This window comes from Notamacropus eugenii, chromosome 3 (assembly GCF_028372415.1).
Source record: "Notamacropus eugenii isolate mMacEug1 chromosome 3, mMacEug1.pri_v2, whole genome shotgun sequence".
In the NCBI taxonomy this organism is placed as follows: Eukaryota; Metazoa; Chordata; class Mammalia; order Diprotodontia; family Macropodidae; genus Notamacropus; species Notamacropus eugenii.
Window position 1 is genome coordinate 135355053 of NC_092874.1, and position 13593 is coordinate 135368645.

General features: G+C 36.4%; 1 protein-coding gene across 3 annotated transcripts in view; it reads right to left on the reverse strand.

The window, feature by feature from the left end:
* The window catches only part of CFTR (CF transmembrane conductance regulator), a 235378-nt gene that overhangs the window by 150297 nt on the left and 71488 nt on the right, over positions 1 to 13593 (reverse strand). For all 3 annotated transcript variants that reach the window (XM_072652953.1, XM_072652954.1, XM_072652955.1), the window contains 4 exons: positions 8234 to 8449; positions 4623 to 4712; positions 3650 to 3813; positions 2617 to 2742 (listed from right to left, as the gene is read on the reverse strand). In XM_072652953.1, the coding sequence (XP_072509054.1) occupies positions 2617 to 2742; positions 3650 to 3813; positions 4623 to 4712; positions 8234 to 8449 (596 nt within the window). The remainder of the gene's footprint in view (positions 1 to 2616; positions 2743 to 3649; positions 3814 to 4622; positions 4713 to 8233; positions 8450 to 13593) is intronic.

The window sequence follows — 13593 nt, forward strand, 5'->3', positions numbered from 1 at the left end:
TACAGTCTCCTAGTAAGTATTTTATTTAGGATATTTGCATTAATATTCATTAAATAAATTGGTCTATAGCTTTCTATTTTTGCTCTTCCTGACTTACGTATCAACACAATATTTGTTTCATAAAATGAGTTTGATAGGAGTCCTTTGCCTATTATTCTAAATAATTTATTAACATTGGAACTAGTTGATTTTTAAATGTTTGGTAGAATTCAGTTGTACATCCATCTGGTTTTGATGCTATTTTCCTTTTTTCCTTTCCTTTTTCATTTATGGCTTGTCCAATTTTTTTTCTAAAATAGGTTTATTTTCATTTTCATCTTTTCATTTTAATACTAATTTTTTGTTTCCTTCTCTAATTATATTAACAAATTATTTATCTGTTTTATTTGTTTTTTCATAAAATCACCTCCTGGTTTTATTAATTCAGTGGTTTTCTTATACTCAGTTTTGTCAATCTCACTTCTAATTTTCAGAATTTCCAGTGTGGTATTTAGTTGGGAATTTTTAATTTGCTCTTTTTTTAGTTTTCTAAACAGCATACCCAATTCATTGATCTGCTCTTTCTCTATTTTATTGATGTAAGCATATAGAGATATATTTTAGAAGCTACATAATTATCAGGCACAGCTTGGTGGTGCCAGGCCAGGCTTGGAGTCAGGAAGACTCATCATCCTTACTTCAAAATGATCTCAGACATTTAATAGCTATGTGATCCTGGGCAAGTCATTTAACCTTATTTGCCTCCATTTCTTCATCTGTAAAATGAGTTAGAGAAGGCAATGGCAAATCATTCCAGTATCTTTGCCAAGAAAAGCCCAATTGTGGCCACAAAGAGCTGCTCACGACTGAAACCACTGAAAAACCACACAATTATTGGGAAATAGTTAATATCTCTGGGCCAAACATATTCCAGGAATTCACCTGCTTAAAGGTGTAACAGACTTATTAATTAATAAGATCAAGAGAATAGGAGGGAACTGTGGGAAGATGGTGGAATAAGGCAGGAAACTAGTGACTCTCCTAAATTCCCTTACAAATAACCTAGAATAATGCCTCAAAGTAAATTTTAGAGAAGGAGAAATAATTAAAAATCAGGGTCAATCAATCGTCCAGTCTAAGACAACTTGAGAGGACATTAGGAAAGATCTGATCTCCCAGGGTGGTGGTCTAAACTAACTGAAGTGAAGATACTTCCTGACAGATACCACAAATTCAATAAACAGCAAGCTCTGGGGCCAACTGCATCTTCAGCAATCTTAGTTTTAGGAGGTTTCATCCCATGAACATTGGTTTGCTGATCAGGAGAATATTATGGGGGCCCTCTGCTGGTGCTGGACACAAGGCCCAGGTGTGCTGACCAGACAGGGTCTCAAGCTGTGACTGTAGGCAAGGAGGAATGAGCACACTCTGGTGAATGTGGTCACAGAGGCGCAGGACCCTGCTGGTTATGGTCACTCTCAGGAGAATGCGTCCCTGGTTTCAGTTCTAGGGCAGAGGGGCAAGCTGATGCTTGCCACCACCTCAAAGACTTCAGGGAACAAGAAAGTTTGAAGTGATGGTGCTGGAGACTCAGGTCACAGCTTAAGGGGAGAGAAGGAGTACCTGAGGTCACTTATAGACCAAGGCGTGAGTCAGAGGAGCAGTGACCACATCCAGTCTTAGATTATAGAACAATGGAAAAATTTTAAAAACTCAAAGACCCCTAGAGAGAACTCAGAAAACAATAGCACGAACAACTGAAAACCTAAGACATTATGCCCCATACCCAGAAGCAGAACCCAACCCTAACATAAAGTTAACAAAAAAGAAACAGGCTGCTAAAAAAAAATAAGGAAGTAACAGAGAAAGAAATCAACCACAGATATTTACTATGTTCAAACTCAGAAGACAAACAGCTTCTTGTAGAGCTTCAAAGAAAAATGTTAAATGATCATAAGCCCAAAAAGAGTTTTAAGAAGAGCCTAAAAAGGACTTTAAAAATCAAACAAAAGAAGTTCAGGAAAAACTGGGGGAAAAATAATAGTAATGCAAAAAAGCAAGAAAAGTATAAAAAGAAAGTCAACCAACTGAAAAAAAAGATCCAAAAACTTACCAAAAAAGATCCAAATAACTCCTTAAAAGTTAGAAATGAGCAAAGGGAAGCCAATGATTTCATAACACATCAAGAAATAATTTAAAAAATCAAAAGAATGAAAAAAATAGGTGAGAATATGAAACATCATTAGAAAAACAACTGAGCTAGAAAACAGACAGAAGAGAGGGAATATAAGAACTGTTAGACAACCTGAAAGTTATGATTTAAAAAAAGAGTCCAGACATTATAAGTCAAGAAATTATTAAGGAAAATTGCCCTGAAATTCTACAATTAGAGGGTGAAACAGAAACTGAAAAAATCCACCAATTACTTCTGAAAAGAGATCTCAAAACGAAAACATACAGGAACATTATAGCTAAGCCTCAAAGCTTCCAGGTCAAAGAGAAAATATTATAAGCAACTAGAAGAAAACAATTTAAATATTGTGGAGGTACAATAGGCATAACACAAGATTTAGCAGCTTCTAAATTTCTAAATTGCCACAAATCTGGAAATTTTAGTCAAAAAAGAAAATAACTTACTGTCTAAGATTTTCAATCATCTTTTCCATTGCTTCTTCCCAACAATATGCTTTAACAGACTGTATATTGTCAATCATTTCTGAAGTTATCACAAGTCTTTCATTTATCTTTCCTGCTCTCCTTTCTCTGAAAAAAAAATTTAATAAAATTAAATCAGTTCAAATTCAGAATATCTTTGCTGATATGGTCTGATACCTGTTAGACAAAATGATTCAAAAGAGTCCTTCCAATATTGATATTGCATGGTTCTCTGGTCAAAATAATTCTTATTTTGTTTAATCAGTATTTTTCACACCAGTTAAAGGAATCAAAGAATTTAAAAGTAAAAGGATAGGATTCAGCAGCAAATTTTTTCAGGGAAAAAAGATACCACATGATTTCTAATTTGTTTGACCCATATGATCATCATTATCAATAACAACAACTCCATGCTGAACTTCAGGTATTTGTGAAATAATTGGTACAGATATTTATACATCTCCAAAGCAGATTACCACCCTTTTATGTCTCAGTAGATAGTTTTTTTGAGTTTCTAAGGCAGTTTGGTCATAGATGCAAAAATGTCGTATCAATGTTGCACTGCTATTGGGTCACAAAAGCAAATCAATGCTGAATTAAGTTAATGATAATAGTAATTCTACATAGCATATCAGTGATAATATAATATTTGAATATTTTATTAATCTTCATTTGAAGGAACAAAAGAAATAGAGACTTTAAAAAAGTCACTGAAATGAAATTTGACAAGTCCAATTCTCTACATTATGTGCATGTAATTGATGTCTCTCGTATGCATTTTCTAATCTATAAAAACTATATTAATTTTTACCAATTTTCCTAGAGCTATTCAATAGATTAGCAAATATAAAATGCTATATAATCATTGAAAGTGATATTGATATGCTTAGAATAATTCCTAGTTAGTGAAACTGTAGGCCAGATAATAACAAAAATCAGGCCTAACAGTATGTTGGTGTACATTTTGCAAACACTATACAGAAGAAAATTTGAGGAAAAGAAAAATCTTTATCACCTGTACTTCATCATCATCTGTCCTAACCAGGCTTGGAACAGAGCAAGTACTATTAGGAAAGCAAGTCCACAAAATGCTGAGGCTTGTAGCAATTCCCAAAGAAGTCCCATCAGGAGCACCACTTGTAAAGGTGCAATCCAGACAAAATGTGCCAGGGCCAGCCCCTAAAAAATTCACAGTTTAAAAATAAAAGTAAAGCCAAGAAAAGACTTGAAAGTTATGTCCCCCAAAAGCATATCAGAAAGGGAGCACAGGAATATAATATTATTTAAAACTCTGAGGAGCTTAGTACATTGCAGTCTAGGTGTTAATTACATTGAGAATATAACAAGATATATACAAATTCCACACCCACTCAGTCCATTTCATGCCCCATACCTTAGAATACTTCCATAGGAAAATGATGCCCTCAGTTAAGTGAGGACTTGATATTTAGTATGTCAAAAATTTATTTTAAATAGTATATTGATGATTTGATTTAGGAAAAAAAGCAAACAAATCAGCAGGTAGGGCATAGAGGTATGATAGATCTCCAGATCCTTAGAATCATGTGTTTGTTTATGGCCATAGTTAATTGTTATAAGGACTGACGCGAAACCTTTAATAGACCTGAAACAAAAATACTTAGGGTATGAAAGGCAGCCAAAGAGTGGAATTAGGAAGGGAAGACAGACATGATAACTCAGTAAATTTTGCTTACTAGGAAGTCATGGTCCTATGCTGAAGTTTCTTCTGAGTTCTGTAATATCATAGACTCGAAGCTAATCCCATTCTGAATCACTAATTAATTCAACCAGAGGAAATAGGGTTGAGTGGAGTAGAGATCAGAATTTCATAATAGTCAGGGTTCAACCACAATTGCTATCATCTGACTCAGGAAATCTCTAAGCTATGAGTTTTGTGAAGATGTGCAGTTGTTTACATTAATTCTGTGATATGACATGCACAAAAGATTAAATGAGCTACTACGTACTTCATCAAACTTGTTCAGATTGTTGGAAAGAAGACTGATAAGCTGTCCGGTGCTGATTTTATCTAGAACACGGCTTGACAATTTTAAGGTCTGAAAAGAAAAAAGGAAAAGAATTGTCCTTAAAGTATCAAAAAAGGTATCATAACATTACTAGGAATATCTAGTGTATTATAAAACAGGTATTAAATGGAACATATTATCTTTGCTTAATAAAAACACAGAAATTATTTTAATTACTTAATTTCCTTTTTAGATATATATGATTATAAATTGTTAGCTAGGTTTCTAAAGTACACAGTAACTGAATCCTTCCCCTCTTCCATTTGAAAAAATTTGCAAATCACATAACAAGAATGACAATATATAAATATCCATATATAATTAAATTATATGTATATAATATTTTTAGAAAAATAAAACAAAAATTAATGGATATTCTTAATTAGAATCTTGTTATTAATATTTTTTCATTTTATAACCATTCAGCTGATACAATTATTAAAAATTCATTATAAGTGAATCATTAATATCTTAAGTGCACAATTTTATTATTAAATAAATTAAATTATAAAAATTTAATATCAGAAATAATATTAATTAATGATTGATTGATATTTTAAAAGAAAAAATGTTCTGAGTGTCATGCTAGGTTCGAGTGATCCAAATGCAAAAATGAAACAAATGGGCCCTACCCTCCAGGAGGTTACTTTTGATGAAGCCTGAATGATGCAGGCTATCCACAAAATGTTAAAAGACCTTGAGGAAGGGCTTTAGCGTGGAAAAGCTGTAGGAGAACATGGATAAGATTCTAATAGGATGAGAAGCCAATAAGCTGCAACCAGCATCAATGAAGACAACATTTAAGGATATACTGATATTTTAAAAGGGCAGCTAGGTGGCACAGTGAATAGAGAACTGGCCCTGGTGTCAGGAGGACCTGTGTTTAAATTTGGCCTCAAACACTTACAAGTTGTATGACCCTAGGCAAGTCACTTAACCCTTTTTGCCTCAATTTCTCATCTTTAAAATGATCTGGCAAATGAAATAGCAAACCATTCCAGTATCTTTGCCAAGAAAATTCCAAATGAGGTCACAGAGTTACACACTCCTGGAAATGACTCAACAAGAAGATATACTGAAATTCTGTGGTATAAAAATCCATAGACTCTGATCTATTCTAGATAATTTAATTATAATTTCTCATTTAATAATTTTAATTAGGAATGTCTATTACTACGTTAAATTAAATCATAAATGCCATAATCAGTAGCATATCAAAACCAAAGCAGTGCTATGTGTGTCTGTGCATATACACATATACACATACATGTGTGTATAATAGTATAATAATTACATGTGATATATTGATATATTATTATTTCATTTAATCCTCACAAATGCCCTGTGAGAAAGGAGAATAATGTTCTTAACAAGACTGAAAGCCTAAGAAGCATATCTTATACTTCCTTGCATCACACATCCCAGCACAATGTCTTATATATAGAAAGCAATCAATATGTATACTTTGATTTGATTTATTCTTCCACTTGGAAAAATCTTTTCCTAAGGATCTAATTAAAGGAGTTAGCCCTTGTTTTTGTTTTGTTTTATTTTGTTAGTATCTATGACTAGTAGTTAAATTATAATTTAAGATGTTGCCAGATTGCAGAACTTAGAATACAGAACAACTTGCTCTATCATAGAAGTTGGAATGGAGATGAGAACACAAGACAAGCTGGGAGTGGTGAGTGGCTGGTTGCCATATGGGTAAAACCTGGCTGGGCAAGGGAAAGGGTGAGGTAAAGGGTAGGTCTAATTCACGGTCAAGTGTAGTGCCTAAACTAGTGCCATGCATGCTCATTATATTATTTTGATGATGATAACTATGGATGCCATGAGGGTGAGGCTGAAGAGATAAAATTATCTGGCAAGGACCCATGGGAAAAAGAATGATAAGGTGTAAGTACTACGTACGGATGAGTTTACAAATCAGTGTCTTCTTTATGATATTTTTCTCTCTGATGACCATATTGTACAGACTCTAAACTCCAGAAAAAAATATTATAAATTCTCCTCACAAGACAATGTTTAGATAAGTTTTTAAACTGAGGATTACATCATTGGTATTTCCTAATGCTTGTTAACTTAGGAAAACTATGTCTTCAGTGATTTGACGAAGACAGAGAATGTGTTCTCTTCCTCTTCCCTCTACAAAGTTTCACCTAATAATAAAGGATGAGTACTGTGATTTTAGAACAGAGGAGATCTAGTTTTTGTATCAGGAAATTGTTATTAGGATCTGTGATACTGAACTGCATGCTGTTCATCTTTATTAGTTCAACTATACCAAGTCACCATTTAAAGAAATGAACGGTAAAAAAAATTACCAAACATCTTTACTGCAATACCTTTCTATTCCTGCTTGGCGGAATTAGGAAGTCACGCACTGAATTAAGTCAGGACTGGCCCTAGCATATGTCATTATAATAGCTCTAAATCCTGTTTGGACAATAACATGTCTTGAGCTAAATCCACTTACAGTGCTTTTGGCAAAATCAGGCTCTTTTTTGAATGCTTGCCATTACAAACAGAGGTAGGGTAGACTGAATGAGCACGTACTTACTGCTAGCATGTAAGGCATATACTAGTACAAATAATGAGATTTACAGGGTTCATAGAAATGTAAAATCAACTCCATCTAAGGCTACAACATGCTAGGACTGTAGATTTTCCTGTTATAGTTTATAATAATTATTTTTTTGAAAATTTAAAACATAATATTTCACTTTCCTTTAACCTTACATCCATCAATTAATTTTAAAGGCCAAATTCTGCTACTAATTTTTATGCAGATAGTGATAGTTACTTTAATCGGAAATAAAAAAGTAATGAAAAAATGGGCCATGTAGCAGCCTTCATCCACTTAGCAATGAAGTTTATAGCCTTAAGATCTGAAAAAGAGAAATACAGTAGTATGAATGCTGCATGTGAAGTCAGGAGATATGGGTTCAAGTCCTATGTTAATACCTCTGTGACACTGGGCAAGTCAATTCTCTCTTTGGGCATCAGTTTCTTCATCTATAAGAGGTATGAGACTAGATGTTCTCTAAGGTGACTTCTAGCTTGGAAGACTACAATGTGCTATAGCAATGATAATTATGTGAGAAAAATTTAAAATATGACTCATTTTGATATTGATGTTTAATGACATCAGCAGACTGACACTAGCACTTCAGCTCAATTCAATTCAATCAGCACTGATTGAGCATCTAGTATGTACTAGGCATGGTGCTACGTGCTGGGAATACAGGGACAGAAAATGAAATAGCCTCTGCCCTCCAGATACTTACATTCTCCTGGATAATAATATGTCTAAAGAAAGAGAAAGAGTATGAGGAAGAAGGCTGGGAAAGGAAGAGGAGGAATAGGTGGATTTTAAATAATTCTATAAAGCATATTTTAAAATTCAAACCTTTGTGATTTCTGATTGTGAATTCATGGCATCTAAAAACAGGCTTCATACTAGCAGGATTTATTCACAACATATACCAAAAGTGGGTCTTACTGTTATGCCACCATGTATTTTTTAAAAAGATAATTGAATTACTTACCTTTTTGTAAATCAGACTAAAGAGGGCTATTCTCATCTGCATCCCCATGTGATGAAGGCCAAATATGGCAGGGTGTAAAAGCAGTGTCCTCACTATAAAGAGAAGGCATAGACCTATGCCTAGGTAAATTGCAATGGATCGTTCTGCTTTGTTGTCAGGGTCATAGGAGGCTATGATTCTTCCCAGTAAGAGAGGCTGTACTGCTTTGGTTACTTCCTGCAGAGAAAGGAAAAAAAAAAAAACACAAAAAGTAAATTGCAGTTAACATGTTTTTAATAATACAAAGAGCCTTATAATATCAATCCAAAAAGATTCCTATTGTATCCATTAAGATGGGATTGGACAGAAATTCACATCTGATATGTGTCTTATTGCATATTCTTTGACATACCCGCAGTGATAACATGTATTTATCTTTTGAGAATAGATTTGATTTCTAGAAACTTCTCCTCCAAAATATTTTAGAGACAAGCTGAATGAAAAGAGTAAATAAACAAACTGAGTGATAAAATTCTGTTTGTTTTTGTTTTAAAGCATGACAACAAAATGATGACATGGGTTTTCTTGGGTGACTGCTAAACTGGCCCTGAAGGCAAAGCTAAGAGATAAGTTTCCAAAAATGTTTTCAGCAACGGTTACTTCACTGGGAAGAATCTAGAGCAGGGATTTTTTTTTTCTTTTTTTTTTCATTCTTCTATTTTTTTTTTTATTAAATTTATTTATTTAACTTTTAACATTCATTTTCACAAAATTTTGGGTTACAAATTTTCTCCCCTTTTATCCCCTCCCCCCCCCACACACCAAGCATTCTAATTGCCCCTATGACCAATCTGCTCTCTCTTCTATCATCCCTCTCTGCCCTTGTCTCCATCTTCTCTTTTGTCCTGTAGGGGCAGATAGCTTTCTATACCCCTTTACCTGTTTTTCTTATTTCCTAGTGGCAAGAACATTACTCGACAGTTGATCCTAACACTTTGAGTTCCAACTTCTCTTCCTCCCTCCCTCCCCACCCCTTCCCTTTGGGAGGCAAGCAATTCAATATAGGTCATATCTGTGTAGTTTTGCAAATGACTTCCATAATAGTTGTGTTGTATAGGACTAACTATATTTCCCTCCATCCTATCCTGTCCCCCATTACTTCTATTCTCTTTTGATCCTATCCCTCCCCATGAGTGTCGACCTCGAATTGCACTCTCCTCCTCATGCCCTCCCTTCTGTCATCCCCCCCACCCTGCTTGTCCCCTTATCCCCCACTTTCCTGTATTGTGAGATAGGTTTTCCTACCAAAATGAGTGTGCACTTTATTCTTTTCTTTAGTGGAATGTGATGAGAGTAGACTTCATGTTTTTCTCTCACCTCCCCTCTTTATCCCTCCACTAATGAGTCTTTTGATTGCCTCTTTTATGAGAGATAATTTGCCCCATTCAATTTCTCCCTTTCTCTTCCCAATATATTTCTCTCTCACTGCTTGATTTCATTTTGTTTTAAAGATATGATCCCATCCTATTCAATTCACTCTGTGCACTCTGTCTCTATGTATGTGAGCGTGTGTGCATGTGTAATCCCACCCAGTACCCAGATACTGAAATGTTTCAAGAGTTACAAATATTGTCTTTCCATGTAGGAATGTAAACAGTTCAGCTTTAGTAAGTCCCTTATGACTTCACTTTGCTGTTCACCTTTTCATGGTTCTCTTCATTCTTGTGTTTGAAAGTCAAATTTTCTTTTCAGCTCTGGTCTTTTCATCAAGAATACTTGAAAATCCTCTATTTCATTGAAAGACCATTTTTTCCCCTGAAGTATTATAGTCAGTTTTGCTGGGTAGGTGATTCTTGGTTTTAGTCCTAGTTCCTTTGACTTCTGGAATATACTGTTCCATGCCCTTCGATCCCTTAATGTAGAGGCTGCTAGATCTTGTGTTATCCTGATTGTATTTCCACAGTACTTGAATTGTTTCTTTCTAGCTGCCTGCAGTATTTTCTCCTTGACCTGGGAACTCTGGAATTTGGCCACAATGTTCCTAGGAGTTTCTCTTTTTGGATCTCTTTCAGGCGGTGTTCTGTGGATTCCTTGAATATTTATTTTGCCCTCTGGTTCTAGAATCTCAGGGCAGTTTTCCTTGATAATTTCATGAAAGATGATGTCTAGGCTCTTCTTTTGATCATGGCTTTCAGGTAGTCCCATAATTTTTAAATTGTCTCTCCTGGATCTATTTTCCAGGTCTGTTGTTTTTCCAATGAGATATTTCACATTATCTTCCATTTTTCCATTCTTCTCTCTTTGTTCTGTGATTTCTTGGTTTTGCATAAAGTCATTAGCCTCCATCTGTGCCATTCTAATTTTGAAAGAACTATTTTCTTCAGTGAGCTTTTGAATCTCCTTTTCCATTTGGCTAATTCTGCTTTTGAAAGCATTCTTCTCCTCATTGGCTTTTTGAACCTCTTTTGCCAATTGAGTTAGGCTAGTTTTCAAGGTGTTAATTTCTTCAACATTTTTTTGGGTCTCCCTTAGCAGGGAGCTGATCTGCTGTTCATGCTTTGACTTCATGTCTCTCATTTCTCTTCCCAGCTTTTCCTCCACCTCTCTAACTTGATTTTCAAAATTCTTTTTGAGCTCTTCCATGGCCTGAGCCCATTGGGTGGGCTGGGACACAGAAGCCTTGATTTCTGTGTCTTTGCCTGATGGTAAGCATTGTTCTTCCTCATCAGAAAGGAAGGGAGGAAATGCCTGTTCGCCAAGAAAGTAACCTTCTATAGTCTTATTTCTTTTCCCTTTTCTGGGCATTTTCCCAGCCAGTGACTTGACCTCTGAATATTTTCCTCACACCCACCGCACCTCCTGATCCTCCCAGCCCGTGTTTGTGGTCTGAGATTCAAATGCTGCTTCCAGCCTCAGGGCTTTTGGCGGGGGCAGGGCTGCTATTCAGTATGAGATTATGTTCTGGTGCTGAGATCGGGGCAGGGCCACCTCTCAGGCTCAGTTCCCTCAGGGGGTTTATGCACAGACCTTCCGCCCGCTTGGGGAGCCCCTGTCTGCAGCCGCCTCTCAGCTTCTACCTCCCGGGGGGGAGGGGGCCTGAATTATGGGGGCACCCCACTCCCCTCTAGACCCGCCAAAGAGACTCTCTCACCCACCCCTGTCACCTGTGGGTGGAGGGACTTGTGCGGCCGCTGGAGATCCCGTCCCTGAAGCCTGCTCGGATCTGTTTCTCTCGGTGCCGCAGCCGTGGCCGCAGCAGGTCTGGGCTGGGCTTTGTGTCTGCAGCGCGACGGACCTTTTGCGAGAGGTTTGCAGATCCCTCTGTGGGTGGAGGGACCCGCGTGGCCGCTGGAGATCCTGTCTGTGAAGCCTGCTCGGATCTTTTCCTCTCGGTGCCGCGGCCGCGGCAGGGCTGCACTCAGCTCCCAGTCCTGGCGCCCAGTCCAGCGCGAAGGACCCCCCCGCGAGAGGTTTGCAGGTCTCTCTGGAACAGAAATCTCCCTCGCTCCAATGTTCTGTGGCCTCTGGGTGCGGAATTCGCCGTGAGTTACTTCCCTGTAGCCGTTCTATGGGTTGTGGGTTCAGAGCTATGTGTATGTGCGTCTTTCTACTCCGCCATCTTGGCTCCGCCCTAGAGCAGGGATTTTTAACCTTATTTTGTGTCATGGACTGATCTGGCAGTCTGGTAAAGCCAACTCTTCCAGAATAATATTGGGGTCTTTTTTAATTGAAGGAAAGGTTTAATTTTAGTTAGTGAAAATAAAAATGTAATTTTTTTCCTACTCAACTTCATTGACCCCTTGAGATCTATATATGAACTCCTTGGGGATCTGTGAACACCAGATTAAGAAACTGATTTAGTTTCTCCTTGGGGCTGCTTTAAAGGATATGCTCTTATTTGTATAAGTTCTTTTTTATATTTTGAAAAAATTTTGTTGTTCAGTTGCTCCAGTCTTGTCTGACTATTTGAGACCCCATTTGAGATTTCTTGGCAAATATACTGGAATGGTTTGACATTTCCTTCTCCAGCTCATTTTACAGATGAGGAAACTGAGGCAAATAGGGTTTAAATGACTTAAATGTCACACAGCTATTAAGTATCTGAGACCAGATTTGTACTCAGGAAAATAAATCTTCCTGACTCCAGGTCTAGAACTCTACCCATTGCATCAGTACTACTCAAAAAATCCTAAGGAATTTCAAAATTCTTATCTTATAGGTCTGCCTTCTTATCTACAATAACTAGTTATTTGGCAGTGAACAGATGAAAAAGAGACATACCCTAGATTTTTTTCATATTAAATATGGGCATGGTCCCAAACATCCTCATATATAATTGCATCACTTGAGCTTGTGATCAGATACATTGTAACTCCCCCCACCCCTCCACATGTCACTGTAATGTCTAGGTAATTTTATTTTTCCTGTAGCTTACTGAAAACTAAGGATGGATCTAAAATTGAACTGGGGAAAGAGGAAGAGGGGTTCTAAATGAGAAAGAACACTGGATTAAAAAATAAAACATTAACTTAAAATATGAATTTCCCAAGGCAGATTTTTGTTCTCAACCTCAGGCACTGCACAGTCTAATTCCTGTCTCCATCATTCATTTCTTTTTTTCTATATGAGTATGAACAAGTCACTACTCTGGGCATCAGGTTCCTCACTGGGAAAATGAAAGAGTTGTACCAGATGACCTAGAAATCTCTTTCAATTCTAAACCTATGTTTCAACGGTCTTCACCTACCATGGAGTAGCTCTTGATTTCTCTACATAATATATACATCTTTTCCATATAACTCTCTAACACAGGCTAGCTCTCAGTTCATCCCTAGTCTATTCAATCAAAACATACAAGAGCTTAGGAACATTTTATAATCACTCATTGAAGAAACAACTTGTCTTCTGTGTTTTCACCTTTTTAAACAAAAGAACTCAATCTATCACATGCTTTATAACAAGCATAGCACTTTAAAGAAATAGAAGAAAAATAACAGCATCACATTGTTTAGATTTGGAAAAGACATCAAATGCTAATTTTACAGATGAGAAAACTGGGTCTATTTGCTCAAAGTCAAACTGATAGTATGGAGAAAAGTGAGCATTCAGGTCTTCTGATTTCCAGTGCAATGCTCTGTATGCTACCATGAAAACTCACACTTTCATTTTTAAAGTAAAAGTGATCACTGTTTATGTCTGCACAGTGTTTTAGAGTCTACAAAGTCTTTTCTTCTGTTTCACAGATGATGAAATTGAGACTCAGATAACTTATGTGGCTAAGCAGCAAATTAGTAGCAGACGCAGTATTTAAATCCACAGATTTCTGACTCTAACTGATGATTTTTTTTATTACATTATGAGACCTTTTAAGAAAAAAATTA